The sequence below is a fragment of the Columba livia genome, chromosome W (genome assembly GCF_036013475.1).
Source record: "Columba livia isolate bColLiv1 breed racing homer chromosome W, bColLiv1.pat.W.v2, whole genome shotgun sequence".
Classification (NCBI taxonomy): domain Eukaryota; kingdom Metazoa; phylum Chordata; class Aves; order Columbiformes; family Columbidae; genus Columba; species Columba livia.
In genome coordinates this window covers 3,514,118-3,540,197 of record NC_088641.1, presented here as the reverse complement: position 1 = coordinate 3,540,197, position 26,080 = coordinate 3,514,118, and the positions used below count along the sequence as shown (strand labels likewise).

General features: G+C 42.8%; 1 protein-coding gene across 1 annotated transcript in view; it reads right to left on the bottom strand.

Moving 5' to 3' along the window:
* LOC135577055 (zinc finger SWIM domain-containing protein 6-like) overlaps positions 1-24,724 on the bottom strand; it is a 193,088-nt gene extending 168,364 nt beyond the window's left edge. The window contains exon 1 of the mRNA XM_065044697.1: positions 24,169-24,724. Coding sequence (XP_064900769.1) covers positions 24,169-24,724 — 556 coding nt within the window. The remainder of the gene's footprint in view (positions 1-24,168) is intronic.
* Positions 24,725-26,080: the final 1,356 nt, after the last annotated feature.

Sequence of the window (26,080 nt, the reverse complement as noted above, 5' to 3'; positions counted from 1 at the left end):
TTCTGGAACAATCTCCTTAATTAGCATGAGAAGTGAGCAGAGGGAGGAGATGAGCCCCCCTCTCCTATCTCACATGCAAATGAACTAAAGTAGAAAAAAATTTCTCACTCGGGACACTAGAGTGAAGTTTCATCCCACCCACCACCAAGAGAGCTACAGAGATCGTCGCTGAAGCAATGGACCCTTGGACTGGTGAAATCTTACCTTTCTTCTGATATCTTAATCTATCTCTCTTTTCTCTCTCTTTCTAACTTTATTCTAAGCACATAAGGGCAATATCATTGTGAGTTTTGTTGCTGAAGTCTTGTTAAGTTTTATGATATAGTTACAAGCTGTTGACAAGCCACTATTCACTGTAATTCCACTGAGTTTTAAGTAAATTTGTGATTTAATTTAACCTCTCAAGTAATTGTCATTACTCCTAGTTACCACACAGAGTATTTAAAAGTTAACTCTGCCCTCACCCCACTGAGCAGGATGGGACATGCTGGCAGTGTGCACCCTCTGGTGTTCATTGCTGGGAGTATGTGTTCCAGCAGCTAAGTATTCCTCTGTATATTTTAATAGCTTGGTATAATTTATGATATTCATGTTATTATTTACTCTTCTTTTATTATTGTTCTATTAAATCTGTTTCCATTTCAAACCAAGAGTTTTCCTCCTTTTCCCTTTCTTCCCCCCCATGGAAGGATAGGCAAGAGAATGGCTGTTTACCATTTTAGCTGCCACCCAGGGCTAAGTGGTAACAGGTGTTCATTTGTATCCTGATGCATTAAAAGACTTTGAACCCAAGCTAAGGATAGTATGTAAAAAAATGGGAAGGACTGTTCTAGCTAACGACAAGAGTACTGAGGTCCAAGGGAGTTTGATCCAGACTGCCTTTGTAAAGGGGCAGCTTCTCTGAGAAGACAAGAGTGAAAGTCAAAGCAGCCATCTAACCTCTTAGTAGCTTCCTGGAAACCTCCCAACAGACTAAACAATAGAAACTAGCCTTGCAAAACAGAAATGTAGAAAATCCAACCCTGTGTAACATCTTCTGCAAAGATCTTTAGGGAAGAAAATGCTCCCCAGGGAGTACCTGTTCCTTCAGGATGACCACCTTTGTTGGAGAAAAGTATTCTTAAGTTTTAAGAACTTAGCAACAATTAAATACAAACAATACTTATACAAAATTTCTTTCTCATTGCTCCTAAACTACCCTATTTCTCAAGGACTGAGTCATAATCAAAATTCTCTTCTTCAAACCCTTTTATTTCATTGCTGTTAGTTCAGGGAATGCATCTTTACAAATAACAGCTTTTTAAATATTTTAATTAGATGATGGTTACCTCAGATTTTATCTGAAAACCTAATACCATACTTAATCATCATGCAAGGGCATACATTATAATGTATAAGCTTAATTCTCCTACTGAGAATTTACTCCATGTCTCATGTTCCAAGGAAGCACTGCCTTTTGATAGAAGGGACAACCTTAGTAATTACTGCAGAATGTGAAGACATTAATGGTTTTACAGGTGAAACCGAAGTATTTAACTTACTGCTGTCATAGATTTGGTTGCAGCAACATCTACTTCTGAGCTAGAAAATACTTCTTTAAGTTACATTATCTTCTCCATCCAGGATGGTGCTGACCAGAACGAAGTGTCACTTCCCTTTCTGTCAAATGAAATGGGCTAGGCAGACTCTACTGATGCATTTGCAGGCCTGTTTCTCCTATTACTTCACTGGCCCTGAATGAAATAAGAGATCTGGGAAGGAAATATGGCTTCATCCTAGTTGCCTCAAGACATGGTCTAATCTCTGGTCAAAATAATAATTTCCTAACCTGAAGCCACTGAAAAGACAGTCTCTGCTCCAGCAAAACAGAATCACATCTGCTCAAAGCCTGAACTTCACACAGCTCTATTTTGTGTTCCAAAAATTTTAGGTTAGCCCAAACTGTCACTCTTAATTACTGAGAAAAAGATCTGAAGCACAATCAGCCAGGACCAACAGACTGTGGTTTGTCTGCTTACATCCTCTGCTGATGAGAAATCTTCTGTCTCTGTCTTCTTGACAAAAGACATGAGAAAACTGAATAAAGTGTGCAGAAATTCTCAAGAAGATCCCAAACACATCAATGCTGTCTCAGTCATACTGCTCTCCAGTGACTATGATAGTGGAACTGTAGAGGCAGAGAAAACAAACAGAAGAAGCCAGGATGAGTTTTATTAATTGTAGATTTCCCTGTCAAGAAAAAACAGCAAAACACCTACTAACATATTTGCACCAACAGTCCTGCCAAACCAAGTTGCTGAAATGATCCATTTGCCTCCTTTGGTTAGGTATTTAAACTCAAACCCATTAACATACTCCTCATTACCTAAATTCCATTATTATGTCACTTCACTGTGGACTTGTAAAACTCTGACTTTTCCCTAATTGTTACTTGGAAGAATCTATCTTACAGTAGCTTTCTTGTACTCAGACATTTTCTAACTGATTTCAGTGACTAGACTGAAATAATATTAGGTAAGATGCAAGTTAAAATTTCAGTGGGGATGGGATTGGTGAAACAAATATTTTGCTAAACATGTTCATGGAATGGAGGGAATGTGAATGAGCAAGCATCCAGTAGATCACTTGTCACTAATGTAATAATTATGAGTCCTCTGGCTGTACTTGAGATACATTCCTGTGTCTGGCATGATCCTAGACATTTTAAATTTTAACCTAGTCATACATCTTCAATGATGCAATACATTAACTTATATTTAAATACCATGAAATATTCTGTACTACTTTTAAGATAAACTCTATGTCTTTATCCATAACTTAATTTTTTGAACATCCTCTTTAAAACAACAGTAGCATTTCTACAATGCATTCTAAACAAAGTGCTGAGTCAGCCATATAATCTCTACCATGAACTTTTCCTGCATGTTTATCTCTACCTGCTGCAAGATGTGCTCAAGAGTACATAGAGAGGCTACAGCTTAACAGATTCCAAGCCAGCTTAGGTCCACCTAAATTCCCTGGAAAGGTGATGGAGCAACTTATCCTTAGTGCCATCTCAAGGCATATCAAGGTCATTAGGGGCACTCACACTAACAGGAAAAGAAGTGTGTGGTGCAAAAGGAATTGCAGTTTTTGCATTGTTTAAATTTGCTGTTTGATATTGGAATACATTCTTAAATAAATATGGTTATGTTATACATAATTCTAATGTGCTTTTCTCACCTTATGTTTTTTTACTACTGATTTATTACTTGCTGTTTATTTTATATTTATTTTAGACTATGGAAATGATGTTAGACAAAAAGCAAATTCAAGCTGTATTTTGATAGCCCTACACATAGTAAGTCAGTGAACTGTTCTAACAGGTTTTCAAATATGCACTATGCCCTGTAAGAAAATAATCCTAAAAATCTGACAATCTGTTGCTCTTTATAGACAATATAGTTGAACAACTGCAAACCAGAGTAACTTAAAACAGTATAAAGAGCTTAGAAAAAAAGGTGGCTGTAACCAATTTTAAATTGCTTTTTATTGTTCAATGAACACATTGCATCTTATCCTCTAAAAACAACCTAAGCACTCAACTCTGCTGTAACTAAACTCAATGTCTTCTACATGCAAGACATGAAACTTAGAACTGCATTATTTTGTAAGATTTTATAACTGACACAAAACTGAACAAGATTAAAAATTATATATATATACACTATATATACACTGGTATAACTTATTCTAATCAGTGAATTTAATGATTTTTCAATATTCAGTATCAGTTAAAGCTCCAATTTGAAATTTTATTTTGTTTGAGATCATGTAACTCAGATAGGTTAATATCTCTTTTCTCCAGGAAGCCTCCCAAAATGTTCCATAGCACACACTTGAAAAGAGGTAGCATATCACATCAGAAACACTATTTAAATTTAAGAAGAAAATAGTTTCTACTGTTTGTTTTAGACTGGTAGATTCACGACTGTTTATAAACCAAAGTACAAAAACATCCGTTTGCCAATTATGAAGGTTGTAATAAAACCTTTTGTTTTGCTCATCGAGGCAAATAAATTTACTCTTAGCAAGTGAGCAAGCTGAATTTTGCTACATTGCCTTGCTCCATTTGTGCAAAAGTTTACTTCCTATACATCATTTAGCCTATACAGTGCAATTGGTCTGCTTTCTCATTATCATGCTGTTGCACTCAAGCTGTTGTTCTTTTGTGCCTGAAGAACTTGATTCGGTTTCTGCCAGCACAGCCCTCCCCCAACCCCACATAGCAGCAGCTACTCTTACAAGAACACCACACATTTTTCCATAAGAAATTTCTCAGAGCATTGCTGCTGAGTTATAGGGTTAAATAGTAGAGTAAATAAACAACTCAAGAATTAAAGCAGTCACAGAGCTGGATCAAGGGTTTGCAGTAATGGTTTATATTAGAAAAAAAGGAGGAGAGATGAGTAGCATTCTTTTAAGGTTAACTAAGTAATAACACATACAAAATAAGAGGTACTATGGCTGTGGAAGGAGCATTACAAAAGCAAGCACATCAAGATACTGGTTTACAAACAGCAGAGTTGCTTACTTGGATGAGTATTTCCATAACACTCCCACATAATGCCAAACTCAGGAAAACCCAAGAGCTCCAAGACCTACAGGGTTTATTTAATCTAGTTTAACCCTAGCAACCCCCCATTCTTCACAAGACAAATCACATAATTTGTGCAAGCACTTCCCTCTATTTTAACATAATTATTCTCAAATTACAGCAATCACTCTCAAATTACAGCATTTTTTTACAACCCAAAAAGCAGCAGAATACAGTTTTATTTGCTAAATATTGACATCCTTAAAGATAATAAGGTAAAAATAAATCCTTGCACTTCAGTAACACCACAATCGGAAGAATTAAATTTCCATATGTTTCCAATTTGCACTCGTGTTGCCAGCTGCCTTTACACTTGTGCTTCTGGAGAAAAAAAGCCTTTCCACCCCCTAGTGAATGTCTTTGTTCTGCCCAGAGGCCAGCTCACCTTACCCATGAAAGCCTGAGCTATTGTCAACTGTTAACACAATAAATAGCTGTAGATGTATGGAAAACCTATTATTACTGGCAGAAAATGAAAGCTGGCAGGTAGTTTCTGTGTTTATAATGGAAGAAAGTCTCCAAAACACATAAGCATTTCAATATATTCCGAGAGAATTTTCCCTCTTTCCCACACCTATTTGGTAATAGCTTTCAAAATTAGTGTGTGCAAACATGATAAATTTAAATAACCTCAGTTGCAAAAATAGGTATCTTCCTGCTAAGTGCTAATGTGAAATGCAAGAGCATTAGCAAGAGAAGCAGCAGAGTCATCATCAGTGCCTATGGTTAATGAAGGTTTTCTTATAGATCCTGTTCCTGCTTTAAGTGAAACACTAAGTAAGCCAATATAAGTCTAACAGGACAGATGTATATCAATTCTGAATGCTGCTAACAGAAGAAAAATATTTTTGTACCTTCCCAGGCATGCTCAAGAACTGCAGAACTTTCACTGAACTGATTAAAAGCCACAGATTCCCTTTACCTGCTATGTTTTTCCACTCTAAAATAACCTGCCAATTATGGTACAGTTCCAAGTTTGATTTCAGGCATAGCAAACTTCAAATGATGACCAAGACAGATACAGCACATGCATACTATATCCCATTTTCTGAGGAAATACTTTTTTTCTTAAATGACCAGGTTGACTGAAGCTATTCCAACTTTCAGATGAGGTTTCTCCTTTGTGTTCTGTTCACTCTACCCACACTCATCAAATTAAAGCAGAATAAACTCAGAATAACCAGAATGCAAAAAGATACTAAAAATTTTGCAATCATCAGGAATGTATTTCAGGTTTTTAGCAATTAAGAGTTGAAGGATTTCAAAAGGTTCACAATCACTGCATCTAATGAGGTGAATGTCACATTTTGCTTACAAATAAAAGGTCTAAATCTCAGCTGCCTTTGTGGCATCTTCATAATAAACAGAATGGGGTTCAGTTTTGCTTTTACCTTTGTCTTCATCACTACTACATGGTGAGGGAGAAGAAAGAAGGAAATGAACTGAAACCATCATGAAGCTCAATGAGAAATACAGTGTGGACATATATATATTTACCTTATTTCATCTTTCATGATAATTTTTTTTTCCTTCTTCTAAGAAAGTTGGTATTTCCAAAACTAACACACTGCTTTTAATGTGAATGCTTAGTAAATCCAGTCGACATTCTAAGTCAAGAATAGCCACTCCTATATGAAAACAAGTTTCATATAGGTGATTCCAGTTAAGAATGTTCTGAGGTCTCCCAATAGCTAAGGTTTCAATCATTATGCATTAAAAAACAAGTATGTGCTCTATTACCTGGTACAGTGTTATTCTTGGGTAAATACTGTTAAAGGGCATCTCTTAAAAGACTCAGACTAGTCAATTTTATGCCTGTCATTTCTGCCCAAGTATTCTGAGCTAAAACAGATCCAGTACTTGCATCCTGAATCTGTAATTCAACTTGATGGAAGCCTATTAAATCACATTATGCATTCTAAGTTCTTCTGGGATACATTTAGCAAAAGCAATTTCATGAGTCCCAGCTCCTGGTTTGCACACAATTTTATCTTTACAGATGGATATATATATAAAAAGACTGCTGGATGAACTAAACCTGCCATCTTCACAGCATAACTGTGTATTGGGTTTGTTTGTGTGGCAAGGTTTTGGTACCAGGGAGATGCTACAGGGTGGCTTCTGTAGGGGAAGCTTCTGGCATTTTCTTATGTCCAAAAGAGCCAGTGCCAGCCAACTACAATATGAACATGACATTGGCCAAGGCTGAGCCAATCAGTGACAGTGGTAGCACCTCTGTGATAACATATTTAAGAAGGGGGAAACAACTGCAAAAACTAAGGTCAGTGAAGAAGGGGGAGGAGGTGTTCCAGGCACTGGAGCAGAGATTCCCCTGCCAGCCTATGGTAAAGACCATGGTGAGGCAGGCTGTCCCCCTGCAGCCCACGGAGAAGCAGATATCCACCTATACCCCACAGAGGGCCCTGCATCAGAGCAGGTGGATGTGCCTGAAGGAGGCTGTGACCTTATGGAGAGCCAACACTGGAGCAGGCTCCTGACAGGACCTGTAACCCCATGGGAGACCCATGCTGGAGCAGTCTGTTCCCAAAGGACTGAACTACACAGAAAGGACCTACACTGGAGTGGTTCATGAAAATCTTCAGCCCATGGGAAGGACCCACATTGGAGAAGTTCATGGAAGACTGTCTCAAGTGAGAAGGACCTCACACTGGAGCAGGGGAAGAGCGTAAAAAGGAAGGAGCAGCAGAAACAATGTGTAATGAACTGACCACAACCCCCATTCCCCACTCCCAGCAATAGGGAATAGGTATATAAATGGGGAGTGAAGTTGAGCCCAGGAAGAAGAGAGGGGTGGGGGGAAGGTGTTTTAAGATTTGGTTTTATTTTTCATTATCCTATTCTGATCTGATGGTAATAAAGTAAATTAAATTCCCTAAGTCGAGTCTGTTTTGTCTGCGACTGTAATAGGCACATGATCTCTCCCTGTCCTTATCTCAACCCACAAGCCTTTCGTTATATTTTCTTTCCCCAGTGCAGCTGAGGAGCAGGACTGATAAAACAGCTTGGTGGGCACCTGGCATCTAACCAAGGTCAACCTACCACAAACTGACAGGAACTCTCCAGCCTGAATTCAAATAGCATCAAAGTGGATAAAAACAAACAAACAATTTTAACCACAGAATGGTTAGGGTTGGAAGGGACCTCTGGAGATCATCTAGTTCAACCCACTGCTAAAGCAGGTACACCTAGAGTAGATTGCACAGGAATGTGTCCAGGCAGGTTTTTAATGTCTCCAGAGACTCCACAACCTCTCTGTGCAGCCTGTTCCAGGGCTCTGGTACCCTCAAAGTAAAGAAGTTTTTCCTCACATTCAGATGGAACCTCCTATGCTTCAGTCTGTGCCAGTTGCCCCTCATTCTGTTGTTGGGCACCACTGAAAGAAGTCTGGTCCCATCCTCTTGACATCCGCCTCTGAGATATTTATAAACATCGATGAGATTCCCCTCTCAGTCTTCTCTTCTTCAGGCTGAACAGACCCAACTCTCTCAGTCTCTCCTCATAAGGTGCTCCAGGCCCCTAATCATCTTTGTAGCCTGCTGCTGGACTCCCTCCAGTAGCTCCTGGTCCTTCTTAAACTGGGGAGCCCAGAACTGGACGCAGCCTCACCAGGGCAGAGTAGAGGGGGAGGATAACCTCCCTCGACCTGCTGGTCACACTCTTCTTAATGCACCCCAGGATGCCATTGGCCTTCTTGGCCACAAGGGCACACTCATGGTCAACCTGTTGTCCACCAGAACTCCCAAGTGCCTCTCTGCAATGCTGCTTTCCAGCAGGTCAAACCCTAACCTGTACTGGTGCCTGGGGTTATTATAGAGAGCCGCTTAGCAATAATATCTGCCTATTCTCTCAGCATTTGTGGGTGCATCCCATCAGGGCCCATGGATTTGTCTAAACAATCTCTAACCTTATCCTCCTCAACCAAGGGAAAGTCTTCCTTTTGCCAGACTTTCTCTCCTGTCTCTAGGGTCTGAGGTTCCTGAGGGCCAGTCTTAAATAGTAGTAGTTATCTGAACTCAGTATGACCTCTTCCTTATATCTTCAAAATTAAAACACCAAGAGCTATCTTAGACATCTACTAGGTCAAACAACCTTGCATAATTTCATACCTACTACAGCAACAAAAACTATGCAAAGGCATGGCTGGTAGCATGTTCATCACTCTGCAGAAATTGCCCTGTGGACAGTCTTTCAACAGTGACAGGAAAGGAATCCACAGGACTTTACCCCCTTGGTGGAAAGCAGTCAGCTGTCTTTTGGGAAGGTGCAAGATAAAGGACCAAAGGCAGGAAATTACAGTAAGCAGCTTCTGACCATGCACTTCAGGCAGCATTCTCATCTTCAGCTGGTGTAAAGATATTTATGTAATGCTTCTAGAGGGCTTCAGCTAGGATAGCAAGTGCAAGTAAGGATTCCTGAACCAGTTCTTCAAAATTTTGAACTTGTGAGCAAATCTGTACGCAAAGAACTAGGTAAATTCTTCTGGGTTTTGGTAACAAACTGTTTTTCACTCAACCCCAGAGTTGTGATGAGAACATCCACTGTGAGCTGTCCATTCCATTAAGAAACATCAATCTCATAGAGTTTTAAGTTTGGCAGGTTTGAGTAGGCTTGCTCAACTGCAGGGCACAAAAATCCCAGGCTTTTAACCCTCTTACAGGCCTTTCAATAAACCAATGCTTTTTTTTACTGAGAAAAATAATTAAAAAATATTTTCCCCAAAGACAAAACATCCTTGGTTAAGAATAAAACTTAAAATACTTTTTCTAGACTAACTTGGATGTATCACAATCTTGGATTTGTGTAAATATAATAATTAAAGCACACACATCCACCCATAGCAGATGAAATAATTCAAGAATTTCATGAAGATAAAAGAAGTCTACAAGCCCTACTCCCCACTCAGGTCCTATAAGCCTTCATCCATCCTTCTTATACTGAATACAGCTTAGCCAAGTTTCAAAATGGAACACTTCTGCTTTAATAGTGTTTAAAAACCTCTTGCATTACCCATGCAGATTATTCTTTTTCCTAGTTGTTAGCTTCATGTGAACAACAGACCTGCATATAGCTCAGTATGCTGTTCTGAACAGCCAGTTTCCCCAATTGCATGTCTTCAAAACAGCAAAGAGGAAGTAGGGGTAGAAGTAGTGGAGGGGTTAAAAGGAAGACAGCTATTAAACCAAATTAATTGGTACAAAAACTGAAGGACTGATATACCCAACTTCTCTTCATTCACTAAGTGGACAAGAGTTCAAGCTGGTACTTCTTTAACAAACCTGGCTTGTGGAAATCATGGTCAGCTCACAAAGTATCACATTAAACACTTGTGATCAGCCTAAAAATTATTTGACAGAAAGAAGCCATCTAATTTTAGAAGACAGCAGTGCAGCAATGGAGCAGGAAAGATAAGACACTGAGTAACTTCACCTTCCTCAAATGAGGAAATATTTAGTTTAGAAGCTTGCATAAACATGGACAATAAACACCATTGGCAGAGATTAGGAAGCAACCCAGATCAATCCTTCCACATCAAAACAGGCAACTGTTGAAAGCAAACCTTATCGATAAGCTTTACTCTCCCCCAGTACAAGCAGTTGAGAAAGCCAAAGCATCCTACCCCAGACAGGCCCCATGAATTCTCTCTTTATGGTAAAGGGAAGCCATTTTTTTCCCTGAAAATGGACTCATTAGCGCTGTGAAGTGTGCAATGGGGCTTCCCTTCACCAGTTATGAGTAAGCTTAGTACTGTGTTAGTTTGGTCCATCTCAAACAGATCACATATCTGCTTTATTTTAGTCCTGAAAACAGATCAGTATATACACCTCACCAGAGCAGCTGTCATTTAACTTGCACACTATACAAGTTATACAAAAGCACCAACATTCTACTCAATTGCTGTTCTACCTGGGGAAGTGGCAATGATAATGAAACCCCACAAAGCTATTTTAGACTCTCAGTGGGGTGCATATCAAAAGTACTCAGTTTACAAGCAATAAGTTTCCCACACACACACAGTAGCCCTACAAACTCAGCTTGAAATCTGCAAGTCCTGCTCCATCATTTCCTTCTCATGTATTGCTACCAGTAATAAAGACCATGCAAGCCAAATGAAATCTCTGCTATACCATCATGACCCTGCAGCCTCCTCCAGTGAGACTGCTGAGGGGCAACCAATCAAAGCCCAAAAAACAAAAAGGAGATTCCAGCTCATTCTTAGCTATGTTGGCTCAGCAGGCCTAAACAGACAAAAACCTGTGAACGCTTACTTTAGCAACTTAATTCAACAGCTATGAATGAAAATAAAACATACAACACATTATTTGGTCACCAAACAACTGTATAAGAAGTGGAAAAATTGCCTCAAAAAAATCTATGTTATGTTATGTATAAGTATGATGAAGCTCAGTACTGTGTCAAGAGAGGCAAGATATGAACTTTGAAGGCAAAAAACACCTTTTGCAACAGTGTCCTGGTTTTGTTAAAAACAAGTTTCTCTTTCAGTGATTTTGCCTGTCAGCTAAAGCCTTCATAGTAGCTGCAATTTCCTGGAGAACCAGACACATATTTTGGTAAAACTAGCAATGGAACGCAAACTTATTGATAAGCACGGATGAACATCTCGCGAGAGGGGCGACGAGAAACAAGTGACCAAGAAACTGACCAACTGTGTATAACATTCCATTCACGTGAATACTTCATATAAAAGTGGGAGATCACGAGGATCTCGTCCCTTTTCCCTTTTTGCCTTTGCTTTTTCCCTTCTGCTTATGGCTGACATTAGGAGAGGACCTTGCTAGTCGTCCCTGCGAACTGAGGCCTAGTGACAGACTGAATCCAGTTCTGGTTGGCTGCAGAGTCCAATCCAGGACTTTGGTTGCCGGCTCTGCAGTTGCTGGGACTTTCAAGATTGGTTTTGTATATTTTGTATTATTTTCTCTATTCTTATTAGTAGCATTAGTAAAACATCTTTAATTTTTTCCAGCTCTCTTCTCTCTGTCATTCTTTCCCTCCCAATCGCCTGTCCTTAGTGGGAAGGGGGGATTGGGAGGGGCAAAAGGGGGAAGTGGTGGGGAGAGGAGGTTAACAATACATCTGCCAGGGTTTTATTGTCATCCCGCAATCTTAACCCTCGACAAACAGCTATGTAGATACAGAGAGAAATGAACATGCATAATTGGAGTAAATAGGCATTTCCTTCCCCTTTCCTGTACTCCTAAATTAAACATTTGTCTAGCTTTCTTTTAACCACTGGGAGAGCATGGTAGGGAGACTCATCTCTTGGTCAAGGTGTTGTTACAAGGAAAAGCCACTACAAATGAAGAGATGTGGAAGATGGCTTGCTCATACAGGCCTAACACACATCACAGCTCAGGAAAGGCCCATGCTGCCATCTCTGGAAAAGTCAGGCCACCTTTTGCCAATAGTGAACTCCCAAGCACAGCAGCCATCTCCTTTCCCTAGGCAGCATGTCAGAGCTTCATGATCACTTTAAGCCAGACTAAGAGTAACTAACACAGAAATGAGTCCTGCACTTCTCAATACCCCTCTCTTGCAATCTACTCTCCCTTGAATCAACAGTAGCATTGTTTTGGCTAATAAACCAGGTAAAACTCACCTAGCAAGATCTGAATCCATAAGCAGGTCAGTTGGCTGGCTCATCACACAGCTCCACAAACCCTGGCATAAGGTGCAAGCTTGAGAAGAACTGCAGCATCCCTTTAACAGCAGGCTGCATTTAAGCCAGCCTAAAGCAACCATGTAACTTCAGGGTGAATGACACACAGTGGCCTTCACAGTAGGTAAAGTTTGCAAATGACAATCATGAAAACGGTTTCCAAAATACAAATTTATAATCACAGCAATATGCTTTTTTGTGTTCTAGGAGTTACACAATGAGGCACAAAGCAGTAAATGAGTCAGTTATTTTATTTACCATATTCATAACTAGAGCATTTCACAATGGGAAACACTTGTTAGGCCTGTTTCATAGATCACCCTTGGAGGAATTAATCAAATGACAAGAGGTAGCAAGTTTGCTGTAATGGGCTCCTGGAGAAGGACTCCCACACTCACAAGGAAGTGTTACAACCACAATGTCCTGCTGTATCAGCAGATTTCCTCATGGCAGCAGGCTTGATCAATGAGGAATGTGCCCACTCCCTAGAAAAAGGGAGGGGGAAGAGTGATAACACTGCTAAATTATAACTAGAAATACAGTTTCACCTTCTCTCAAGAGTAAAGGTTTATGGCTTTTGTAAATTAGAATCTTTGTCAGGCAACCTAAGGTCACCAGCCTTAGAAAGAAGACAGACATCAGGCTTGTATTTTAGCTTTAAACCTTTATTTACAAAGACCATCTCAGCCTTTGATCAGTACACCACCTTTATGACACAATCCAGGTTTTTTAGGCCAGTACAAGAGTCTCTGAATAGCTGACACAAAGCTCAAGCTTATGGAAGCCCTTTTATCACAACACCAACTCCTAATACCTGTATCACTGCACCAGCATGCCTGTGTCAGGGCTAAACAGCTGTAACCACCACGCTGAACACTGCCATTAGACACCTAGAGCACATAATGCTAACAAACCTCACAACAGCCTCCTGCTCACAAATATATTCATTCCCACAGGAAAGCAAACTGAACAAAAGCTTGGTAGTGCTTTTGCCCATGGAAGAGGAGCTGCTCAGTGCTGAGAGCAGGGCGTGATGGAACTGAGCTCTGTGGGTGATGAGCCTCTCAAAGGTCTCTCCAACCTGTGCTGAACATGCTGCTGGAAACTTATGCTACTTGTACCCAGCTACTGATGGAAGATTAAATTGCAGGCTATTTCAGCAGCAGTCCTACCATCAGCCCATACTGCAAACATACCCTTCCCACTGTACTTCAAACCAGCATCAGATAGCAGCAACTGCATTATAGGTGGATCTGCTTATTTCCTCACACCACACTCCCCCAACCCCAGGTTCAGAATATTCATTTCCTTACCAAGGTCACATGCAATGCGATCCCTTCCAAGCTACCTGGCCCAAAACACAGCTACAGATAACACCCTACCTACCAATCAAGTTACATGTATGCTAGGCTAATATACAGACTTCTTTTTGCACTACTGACCTCCCTTACATCATTCACCTGTGTAACTTCTGTCTGAGGTGTTTGTGTCATATCACACCACCACCTGCCCCACATCACCACCTTCTCACTCCCATTGCCAAATAATTGAGTACAATGAGGCCCTTGCCTGGAATGGGATTCTGCCATTCAGCCTTTGCTGGATCCAGTGCAGTGCATCACAATGGGATGGCTCTCACCAAGGTCCCCACTGGAAAGCTTCTCTGGATATGCTTCAGGATTTGTATTCTTTTACCTTTCAGCACTTCTATAAAGTGATGATTCCTCTCCCAGCACTTGACCTTTACTGGCTTTTGTGGCTCTCCTTTTACTTCCTAAAAATCACAGCTTAGTGTCTCATTGCAGAGTCATCATCCTCTGCTTCCTCCTTTCAGTAGAAATTTCTCAAAACTTAATCTCTATTACTTAACTTCATTTTCTTATTCAGGGGGGAAGGGGGGGAAGATGGACCTCATAACAGGCAGGATTCACTGAAATGTATGCTCATGATTCACATCTCTTTCCATTCATCCAGTCTAACATTGCACTCCCCATCTTTATTACCAAGCCTGCAGAACATATATCCTCAATAGCCTTGAGAGGAGAAAAAAAAAAAAAAAAGGAGAGGGCAGCAAAAAGCCCCCTCTCAGTTCTTCTCAAGACTGGGTACCACAAATATTCACTACTATGGAGAACAAAAAAAAAGAAAATATAGAAAACACATACCTCCTCTTTTTGTAATACAGAATGCTTTAAAATCAAGCAATTTATTGCCAATTGAGGATAATTAAGACACAATTTGATTATACCTTATAATAAAAGAAATTCAGTTATTATTCTATGATCTTATCAACACATATTTAACTCTATTAATAAACTCCATTTCAAGCAGCTGTACAAAATGAAGTCACTGGTTTTGTTTTACCACTGTAATGATGGAATATCCACCATGTCCCAACAAAAATAGTTCCTGCTGCTTATAAAGCACAGTCTGACAGACATCCTTCAATTAAATAGAAAGTCAGTGCTTTCTGAAAAACAGTGTTTCCTTTGTGCACCTGATACATCTTATCTATAAAATTTAAATTGGGATATAAGGTTAAAAACTGGAGCAAGAAAACATCCACTTCATAACTTTAAACATATTTTACAATTTCAAAAGCTACAGGACAGCTAAGTTACAGTTTGCTAACCTGTTTTCATTTTGAAAGCTTTGTTTCATTTTCTAGGAAAGAATGTATCAGCTTCCATGCCTTCGCTAATACCCATTGAAAATAGACTGTGCAGAGGGAACAGACTATATCCTCCTTAAATACACCTCTTCAGAGATCTGCTGAGTTCTTTAACCTCTACCTTATCTCAGGCATCACCACTTGCTCACTTCTCTTCCTAGCCTCTCATCTATGAAAGTCTATTCAGCATTTTACTACCTCTCTTCTCTTCAAGTACATCTTATTCAATGAGCCAAACTCTTGTTTACTCCTAAACACTTCTTCACTCCTGCCACCAAACAGCCACTTATATTTATCATCTACATAACTACCTGGAAATTAAGCCTCTAAATTATTGCTAGGATACATGACAACATAAAATTTGATCACTGAAAACTGTCAGTAAAACTAAGTGGTATGCTGCTTCTAAGAGTAGCCCTAATCAAGTTATTCTCATGAGGATCTTGGCCCTTTTTCCTTATGGCCGACATTGGGAGAGGACCTTGCAAGTCGTCCCTGTGAACTGAGGCCTAGTGACAAACTGAATCCAGTTCCAGTTGGCTGCAGAGTCTGGTCCAGGACTTCGTGTGCCGGCCCTACATCTGCCGGAGCGGTTGCTGGGACTTTCAAGATTGGTTTTGTATATTTTGTATTATTTTCTCTATTTTATTGGTAGCATTAGTAAAACATTTTTAATTTCTCCAACTCTCTTCTCTCTGCCCTTCTTTCCCTCCCAATCACCTGTCCTTAGTGGGAAGGGGGGAGAGGGGGTTAACAATACATCTGCCACAGTTTTATTGTCACCCCGCAATCAAACCTCAACACCCTCCCAAAGCAGTGTACTGTATTCCTCAAACATAAGGAAAATAAGTGCTTCATTGAGGCAACTGCTGTGCAAGTAATCAATACCTTACTGTAAGGTTCTTCACACAATTTTGCTGACTAGCTCATGTTTTCCAGAAGATTATCTGTAGAGATTTTTGTTAATGAATTCTTAACACAGTCATTGTATCTGCCATCCTTTCATGGCCATGTAGGAAATTATCATCTTGCCAATATAATAGACTCAGGCAGGATCTCTCAGCAAAGCATGTTTTATTAATGATTTTGCAAAACCAGGTGATCTACCTAAAGGTAGGCACACAGAACAGGGCAAAAGCCCCTGCTTATATTACCCTAATCCCAGCCACAAATTCCCTCCCCTGTTCCCCATTGGTTGGGTACAGGATTCACAGACTACCTGATGCTTCTCAGATGTCCTGCCTCAGTTTACCTCTCTCACTACTCCAATTCTAATGACCCTCCCCTTATTTATTTATTTCCATTTAAGGTATGGTAGCTTGACTCTCCTACCTCCTCCCCCTAGTTTAACTTTTAACCACAAGAATATGTTTGCATTCCACAATTAGTGCCAAGAGGCTTTGTTTTACATTAAAGGTCTGACAGCCAGACATTTCTCAGTCTCTATCAGGTTTCAGACTTACAGTTGCGAAAACATTCCTCCTTCAATGGCTCCTTACAGCCAAAACAGCAGGTAAGTGGCAAAAATGATCAGCACCCAAGTATATGAAATCCTGAAGACTATACTATCTGCATTTATTTATACTTTCCATAAATGCACTATCAATACCTTCATTAATCACTGAATAGGGATTGGTGCTCTATGAGCTTTAGGCCAGTCAAAAAAAATCAAAGCCGAATGTAGAAAACTAATATAAATAAAGTTCACCAGCTACTCTTGAAAAAGGTAAGCTAGAAGCTGATTTGCTGAAGAGAGTTTGTGCTGCCACCATGCATACCAGTATTCAGCAAGGCAGAGAGAATACAAGCTACTATGTTCTGGGTTGAGCGAGATAGGGTTAATTTCCACAGGAAGCTGGGGAGACACACAGCCAGGACAGCTGACCCAAAACTAGCCAAAGGGGTATTTAATACCATATAAAGTCATGCTCAGTTTTAAAAGGGGGCTGGTGAATCTCTCTCACTTCTGGGGAGCAGGGTGGTCTGGGATGCTCTTGGTTCTCTCTGGACCACATGGTTCAGTGCTACTGTGTTTTGAACGCAAGCTGCTGTCTGCAATGAAGGGGAGGTGTTCAGCATAAACTGCAGTTGGGACTTCACAATTGCTGCTTTGGAGGAATAGTTTGCTCAGAAAAGGTGAACTATGATACTGGGATTGCCACATGGTGAGAGATTGCATTGTGTATCCCTCGCTTTGTATATTCTTTCATTATTATTATTGTTACTGGGTTTTGGGTTTGTGGTTTGTTTTTTTTTTTTTTGGTTTTGTTTTATCAACAGAAAGGTGTTTCACATGATCCTGTTGGCACTCAAACAATTAGGCCTTGAAAGAAGAGAAATTGCATTTGTTTTACTTTACAATTCCACATTATTTTGAGCAAAGACAGCTAGAGAGAACAAAAAAATAACTAGAATCACCATCCATTAAAAGGATGTAAAATTTACCGATTACATTACATGTAGGTATCACATTCCACCAGATTTATATGTAGCAATTACCAATATGGTCATGTAAAGCTTTCTCTTTCTGGTGAGAAAATATCTTCTACTGGTTTTGAAAGCAATCACCAACTTTTAGCTCATATTTAAAAAAAAGAAAAAAAAATAAGTGAGGGAATAATTAGCTGTAACAATAGATTATAAAAGCACCTCTGAGTCAGAAGATAAATACTTCTCATTAAAAGCAAATTAAAAAAGAAAAATCAAGTCTTTAATTTAAAACCAACTAAAGAAACATCTAGGGAGCTCCAACCATTATATTACACTTGAGAAATTTTACTTTTTCTTTAAAAAATATTTTGGTTACATCCCTCTGATCCCATTTCACCAAGGGGCTTCAGAAAAACAAGTCTGCAAGCTCCACGCTGATGATGCTGTTCAACTGAACCCTCTTCCACAGACAAGGCAGTTTTCTAGCTCACAACAGTAACATTAAATTCTAGAACTGTGGTAAGTGCCAGTCAGTTATTTAAATTATTTTCCTTCCCTAGGAGTTTCTTCCCTACAGCTCACTCCCCTTGCCATTCATACCCAAGAGACATGACTACTGTGATTATAAAGCTGCCATGGAAAGGACTGTAATACCTTAAAGGAAGACCTGTATGAGCAAGCAGGATCTACGCAGCAAAGACAAGCTAAACTCAAATTACAGACAGACAAGAATACTGCAGGAGTACTTATATGACATACCAAAACCACTTCAGGTACTTCTAACGTGGATGCAGCTACAGCAGTAAAGCTGAGCTTTATAGCACTACAGCAAAGGCAGCCTCCATCTTCTCCCAAGCAAGAAGAGTCACATCAACAGAGGCACAGGGTTTGTTTTTTCCTTCTCTTACAGTAACTACCATTAAGGGTTCTTGCCAGATCAGCCGTGCTATCCCACCTCTTCCTAACCTTGACAGCCACAATTGTGACAATACAGTACTGTATACTAGTTCAGGGCTAACCTCAGAAACCAAATATACACTTCACCATCTAAACCTGTATGCTCACTTCCAGCATATTCATCAATTTGGCCAAGTGAAACACAGTCAATTTCTAATTCTCCTTTCAAATTATTGTATTTACTCAGAAAGTGCTTTCATGTTTAGACTGTAACTTTTACTAAAAATACTTGGTTTGAAATAAATTAGCAACAACTATAGTAAAAAAGCTCTGTTTTATACAGTTGAAAAGATTTGTGTTAGGAGTCTGCATTCTTTTTTTTTTAATAAACTAAAAAAGGAAATCCTTCATGTCTGATTGAAACATAATAAAAACCCTATAAAAACATCAATAAGTTAGATGCAAATGGAATTCTGAAGCCAACTTCTTTAGAGAAAAATCTTTCAAAATTAAGTTATGGTAATTATTATGCTAGGACAACATAATTGAACTTCAAAACAGACTAATGTGTTACCTTCCTTTTATTTAGGATTTTTTTCATTACACATGAGATGAAGTTGGGGGCATGAAGCAGGATCACATGAAAATTTTTAGCAGAGCACAGACACAAGTTTTTGAAATTCTTTCACTTGAGTTGCAATGATAAAGTTGTCTAAATGTTTATCTAGGGCTAGACTGAAAAAATAGGGGGCTATACTGTAAAATTCAGAAGCAAAATATTCCATTTAACTACCATTTAACTTAAATTAATGTCTCCCTCAAAAATCAAATCCTGCATTCCCTGTTGATAGTAATACTTAGTGTTACAAGTAAGGCTGTTAGAATTGATATATATTAAAATGTACTTTGTCCAATAACTGCACTTTTCCATAGTACAATAGTAAACAATTACAGAGTTTCCATTACTCCTACTGCAAGGACCAAGTTAACATTTATATGGTCACTAAATATGCACTTACACAAAATCAACGTTAAGTTTTACTCAATGCTACATATTCATCCATATTATATGGAACCAATTCCATTCTCTATGCAGTAACTCACTTCAGTTAAATTTGCTTTCACAGCTGCACCTTTCTGCTTCACAATGAATATTTCACCAGCAAGAACCTTTATCAGCCCTAATGACACAACTACCTATCCAAATTTCACAAGAACTTTCCTACACCAGGACCCAGACACAACTACCTATCCAAATTTCACAAGAACTTTCCTACACCAGGACCCAGCCTACCCAAGTGTTCCACAACTCCCTTGCAAGGCAAACCAAAGGCTTCTGTTAGAATAAAACAGAATAATTTCAGTTGGAAGGGACTTACAACAATCTAGTCCAACTGCCCAACCAATTCAGGGCTGACCAAAAGTTAAAGCATATTGTTAAGGGTATTGTCTAAATACCTAAATACACTGTGTCTAAATATACTGAGAGGCATGGAGCATCAACCACCACTCCAGGAAGCCTGTTCCAGTGTTTGACTACCCTCTTGGTAAATAAAAGTTTCCTAATGGCAAGTCTAAACCTCCCCAGCAAAACTTTGAACCACCCCCATGCATCCTGTCACCGTATAGCCAAAAGAAGAGATCAGCACCTCCCCTCCTCAGGAAGCTATAGAGAACAATGAGGTCACCTCTCAACCTCCTTTTCTCCAAACTAGACAAGCCTAGTCCTCAGTTACTCCTCATAGGACATGCCTTCCAGCACTTTAACCAGCTTTGTTGCCCTCCTCTGGACACATTCAAGTACCTTAACATCCTTCTTAAACTGTGGGGCCCAGAACTGCACACAGTACACAAGGTGAGGCAACACCAATGCTAAATATAGGAGGAAAAAAAAATGCCCTAAGTGTTTAAGAGGCATTTGGACAGTGCCCTTAATAATAATACCATTGACATATTTCATATGACCAGCTTCCACTACTCTTTTTGTGCAGCCTTCCTAAGGAGACTGACATAAGGTTTAAAAAAATAAAAATAAAAAACACACACAACCAAACCACAAACAAACCCACACACAAACTTGACCCAAAGTATTTTCAGCAGTAGGTATAGCATTTGTTCAGAATACATTTAAAGGGTCTGGAAGCAGCAGTCAACACTTCAATTGTATTTATGCAGATTTTCTTTCTTCATATTGACCCTTGCCAACATTACTCCCTTTTTAGAATCATAGAAACATTTCAGTTGGAAGAGACCCTCAGGATCATCCAGTCCAACCATATCCTAACCTAACTCTAGCACTAAACCACACCCCTAAGAACTTCAACTAAACGCCTTTTAAATACCTCCAGGGATAGTGACTCCACCACTTCCCTGGGCAACCTGTTCCAACACCTGACAACCCTTTCCATGAAGATTTTTTTTCCTAATATCCAATCTAAGCCTCCCCTGGCACAACTTGAGGCCATTTCTTCTCATCCTATCACTTGCTACTTGGGAGAAGAGACCAACACCCTCCATGCTACAACCTCCTTTTCAAGTAGTTGTAGACAGTAATAAGGTCTCCCCTCAGCCTCCTTTTCTCCAGGCTAAACAGCCCCAGCTCCCTCAGCCGCTCCTCATAAGACTTGTGCTCCAGGTCCCTCACCAGCTTCATCGCTCTCCTCTGCACTCTCTCTAGTACTTCAATGTCCTTCTTATGATGAGGGGCCCAAAACTGAACACAGTATTCAAGGTGTGGCCTCACCAGTGATGAGTACAGTGGCACAACCACTCCTCTAGTCCTGCTGGCCACACTATTTCTCATACAAGCAAGGATGCTGTTGGCCTCCTTGGCCACACTGCTGGCTCATGTTCAGCTGGCTATCGACCAACACCCCCATGTCCTTTTCTGCCCAGCAGCTTTCCAGTCACTCTTCCCCAAGCGTTGCCTGGGGTTGTTATGATCCAAATGCAGGACCTGGCACTTGGTCTTACTGAAACCCATACACTTGGCCTCAGACCAATGATCCAACTGATCCAGATCCCTCTGTATGGCCATCCTACCCTCCAGCAGATCAACACTCGCACCCAATTGGGTGTCATCTGCAAACTTACTAAGGGTGCACTCAATCCCTTCATCCATATTATTGATTAAGAGATTAAACAGAACTAGCCCAAATACTGAGCCCTGGGGAACATCACTCGTGACTAGCCACCAACCGGATTGGGCTCCTTTCACCACAACTCCTTGGGCCCAGCCCTTCAGTCAGTTCTTTATCCGTCAAAGAGTACACCCATCCAGGCCATGAGCTGCAGCTTCTCCAGGAGAATGTTGTGGGATACAGTGTCAAAGGCTTTACTGAAATCTAAATATACAACATCCACAGCCTTTCCCTCATATACTAGGTGGGTCACCTTGTCATAGAAGGAGATCAGGTTGGTCAAACAGGACCTGCCTTTCATAAACCATGTTGACTGGACCTGATCACATGGTTCTCTTCTATGTGCCATGTTACTCAAGATCATCTGCTCCATGACCTTGCCTGGTACCGAGGTTAGACTGACAGGTCTGTAGTTGCCCAGATCATCCTTCCAGTCCTTCTTGTAGATGGGTGTCACATTAGCCAACTTCCAGTCAACTGGGACCTCTCCAGTTAGCAAAGATTGCTGATAGATAATGGAAAGTGTCTTAGGGATCACCTCTGCCAGCTCCCTCAGCACCCTTGGGTGTATCCCATCTGGCCCCATAGACTTGTGGGTGTCCAAGTGGTGTAGCAGGTCGCTAACCATTTCCCCTTGGATTATGGGGGCTTCATTCTGCTCCCCATCCCTGTCTTCCGGCTCAGGGGGAGCTATACAAAAAGTCACTATTTTTTCTTTCACAACTACTCATTGATCTCTATTCCAATGCTGAAAGCAAGCAAAGCCAAACCCACATTGGGTGTCCTAGAAAAGACTGCATCTTTTATTTATCACCCCTTGGCTTTGTTTTCACAGTGAATTCCTAGCTTAAATGTAATCAGCCAAGAAACCCTCCGTAAATGCGCTCCTGTCATTCCTCATTGCTTGCAAACAGAATCAAGTGCAAGCAAAAGGGGGGAAAAGAAAAAGTCTCAGCACCACCAACCAAACTAAAAAAAGCCCTACTTCTGGTTTGGCCAGTCCTGAGGAACCACAGATGTAACTCAGACCTTTGGAAAGAAGAAAGGCAAAAGATTAAATTTGTAAGAAAGTTTATATATATATATTTATATATATATAAAATTAACTTTTTTTTAACCCTTAAAAAAATGTCTAAAGCTGAACTCCACCTAGGCAGAAGAGCATTTAGCCCAGAAACAGCAACAGAGCTTCCCTTTGGAAAGTAGAAGGCACGTTTGCAGGCTGCCCGCGAATTGAAATCCGCTGCGAACAAGGCCGAAGGGGAGCCCAACACCCTCTGATCTCGAGCCGCAGCACCGGGGCTGGGGCCACCACCACAGTTCTGCGCGGCTCAGTCCCACACGATGCTGCAAACAAAAGGCGAACAACAGCGTATCTGAGCCGCCGTCCCGCCCTGCCCCCCGATTGTCGACCCGGCGGTAAGAAACAAAAAAAAGTCTCTTTTGTTTGGTTTCCCTTTTGGGGGAAGGGGAAAGAAAAAACTGAAGAAAACACAAACATTAAAATGAAAACAAAGTGCCCAGTTGCCGCCGCCTCCTCCTCCGCGAGGCACCGCCATACAGCAATGTGCCTAGCACACGCAGGTCGCACAAAACGCAAGCGTACCACGCCCCGGCAGAAGTTTCCTGAGAAAGCTATAAACCCCTTTTCCCGCAGGACCATCACCGCCCCGACAGGGGACTGCTCGTAGGGAGGCGTTAACCAGGGACGCCAACCCTCTGCAGATGAAGAGTCCCGGCAGGCGTCGGCCGCCGAGTGCGGGGGCACTGACAGAAGAGGTGGAAGTATTGTTCCAGGAGGAGGAAGAACAGTACTTTCCCCATCACCTCGCCATTGTCACGCAGGGGCTCATACTAAAATAACTCGTGGGCTTCTCCGCGCCCGAGCTGCAGCAACTCCACGCCGCCACCCCGAACCGAGGCCTTTCCCGACGAACCTCCCCTCGCCGCCGCCGCCACGACGGCGGAGTTTGGGCGGATCGCACCTCCACCCTCTGGCTCGCCGCCATCGCTGTCCTAGAAATGCCTTTGTTTGCGGCTTCGCCCCCCGCCCCGCCCACTCGCTTCTGGGGTCTCGCATCCTCTTATTTTTTCCATTTTGGACCGCAACGCATTCCACCCTCTTCCCCCACCGGCCGCTTTCTGCTGATTCATTTCCACCGGCGGAGGCATCTCCTCGCTGTTGTAGCTAGGGGTATGGCGATGACTCGGATTACCAAAAGTGGGAGCTGGGAGGGAGCGGAGACAAACGGGATTACACTCTGGATTACAGGGAGCAGGCATGATCCGTCGGGAGAGTAAAAGGGACAGGCGGAGGGGAGGCACCGTGCCCGGCCCGCCTGTCGGAGACCGGGCCGGCCGCTGAGACCGCGGATGTGTCACTGAAGGATTTATTATGTGTTCTGTGTACAAGGTGGAAGAGATTGGCGGAGAAAGTTGCCCGGCCCAAATTACAGTCTGGGTGTGAAGGGTACGTGCAAGCCGGGCCGCAGGGGGCAGCTCCCCGACCGTGCTGCCGGCCCCCTGACGGACTGCCGAGGCGCGCCAAGGAGGCGGGATAGCTCCGGCCGCCAGGGCCGCCCATAAAGGAAGGCGGTTCCCGGGATGGCAGGCGAGTGACACGCTGAGGAAGACCCGCGGCGCCCTGCCCGGGTAGCCGCGGCCCAACTCCGCAGCGAGTTCCCGGCCGGTGACTCACCGACTTGCAGGACGTCATCGACACAACCGCCATCTAGCAGAGCGACGCCCCTGCGGAAGGGGAGGCGATTCTCCTCGGCGGTGTCCGCGCCCCCACCGGGCACGGTACCGGCGGTGGCCCCCCCGGGGGTGGAGGCTGGCTCCTCGGTGCCGGTGTTGAAGGAGGAGTACATACAAATCTCCCTCTCGCTTCGGGGAAAGGACCAGTAAACGATCCTTCGCTGTACCGGCTCTGGTATCCGCTCGAAACGCTCCTCTACCCGCTGGAAGGGCCACTTCTCCGCCACCTTGCGAGCTGCGATGTCCAGCAAGGACTCGGGGCTCTGTGTCTTCCCGAGCGGCAACAGCCCCAAGGCAGCGGCGGCGGTGGCGGCGGTGGTAGCAGCAGCGGCGGCGGCAGCGGCGGCAGCAGCAGCTACGGAGGAGGGTCCAGCGCAGAGCGCCCCGCTGCCAAGTCCAGCACCGCCCACCCGCTGGCCCGGCCTGCACCCCGAACCATAGCCGGGTCTACAGCAGAGGCGTTTGGCGGGGGAAGGCAGCTGACCACGCTCCGCCATGATCGCGCCGCTTCTAAGCGGATAGCGGAAGTGGCTATACTGTATAAACGGCACCAGGAAGACAACGAGCGGCCGCGACCCACCCCCCGAGTCACGCCCCCTTTCCCTTATATGGCCGCGGAGGGCGGTGTCTTATGCAAATCGGCGCCAGAAACATAAATAGAGTAGCCCGAGAAAGGCTTGCTGGTGGGGGATGGTGCGTGCATTCCTGGCGCGGGGATACCATGCCGATGCGTTGCCTTCCACCCCTCCCTTCCTTCTCCCTCCCTTCCTTCCTTCTCCTTCCCCTTCCTTCCTTCCTTTCTTCCCTCCCTTCCTTCCCCCTCCCTCCCCCGCTGTCACGCGCGCAAGCTCGAGAGCGCCTCGCGCGTCTGGTGGGAAAAGGGGGCGTGGCTGGCGGTGCTCCTCTGACACCATGTAAGGAATGGAATGCGGGGGCGGGGCCTCTGCGGCCTTAACCGGGTCGCCTCTGCTGGGAAAGTTGGCGTGGGGCAGCAGGTGAGGAGATCTATGTCTCGCAGTCGGAAAATACGGTAATGGCCCGCAGAAAGATGGGGGCTGGCCCGCTTGTCTCCAGCGCCTCGCCCGGGGGAGCGGAGCTCCATGGGAGAGGTGGCAGAGGCGCCTCAGGAAGCAGGTAGGAGGCGCCCACGGGCGGCCCCACGTAGGGTGGCCTGGCCTGGCCTAGCCTAGGTTCCTGCCTCAGAGGTGGGCTGAAATGGGTGAAGCTGGGGTGTTTTTATCGGGGTGCTGCTCCTCTGGGGCAGGAGCCGGGGTGGCTGACCCCACGCATGTCCGTAACAAGCCCTTGAGGCGGCTCAGTGAGTCTTACCCTTTTATTAGAGGCACTATGGTAGGTACGGCTATTGGCCGTGGGGTGAGCCCCCAGCCTCGTGGACGCTGGCTCGCTGGTTGAGCGTACACCGGTCCTTGGAAGCACTGGTTGTGGCCCGGTGCGAGCTCTACGCGACTGGCTTATTTTGCAGATTGTCCCGCTCAGAACTGCCCAAGGTAAAGGGCTCCGTGCCACAACCCGCGGTGAGTAAATTGAATGCAATTAACGTGTTGTGTTTGCCTTGGTGTTGAAAAGGTCCTTAGAAAGGTTGGCGTTGGCCATCTGTTCCAGTTAATTTTTAGCGTGTGGTGGGTAATGCTCACAGCTGCCACAGAATATAAAGTGAGAATGATTCTTTTTATTTTTCTGTGTTCATTAAAAACTGTACTATTTGGAATCATACCGATTACTCAAATTAAATGGCGTTCTTGGAGAAAAAAGAGACAGAGAAAATGTTGATGAACCACAGTGGCAGGCTGAGACTATTGAGGCTATGAGACTCTTGCATAGCACCAGGTAAA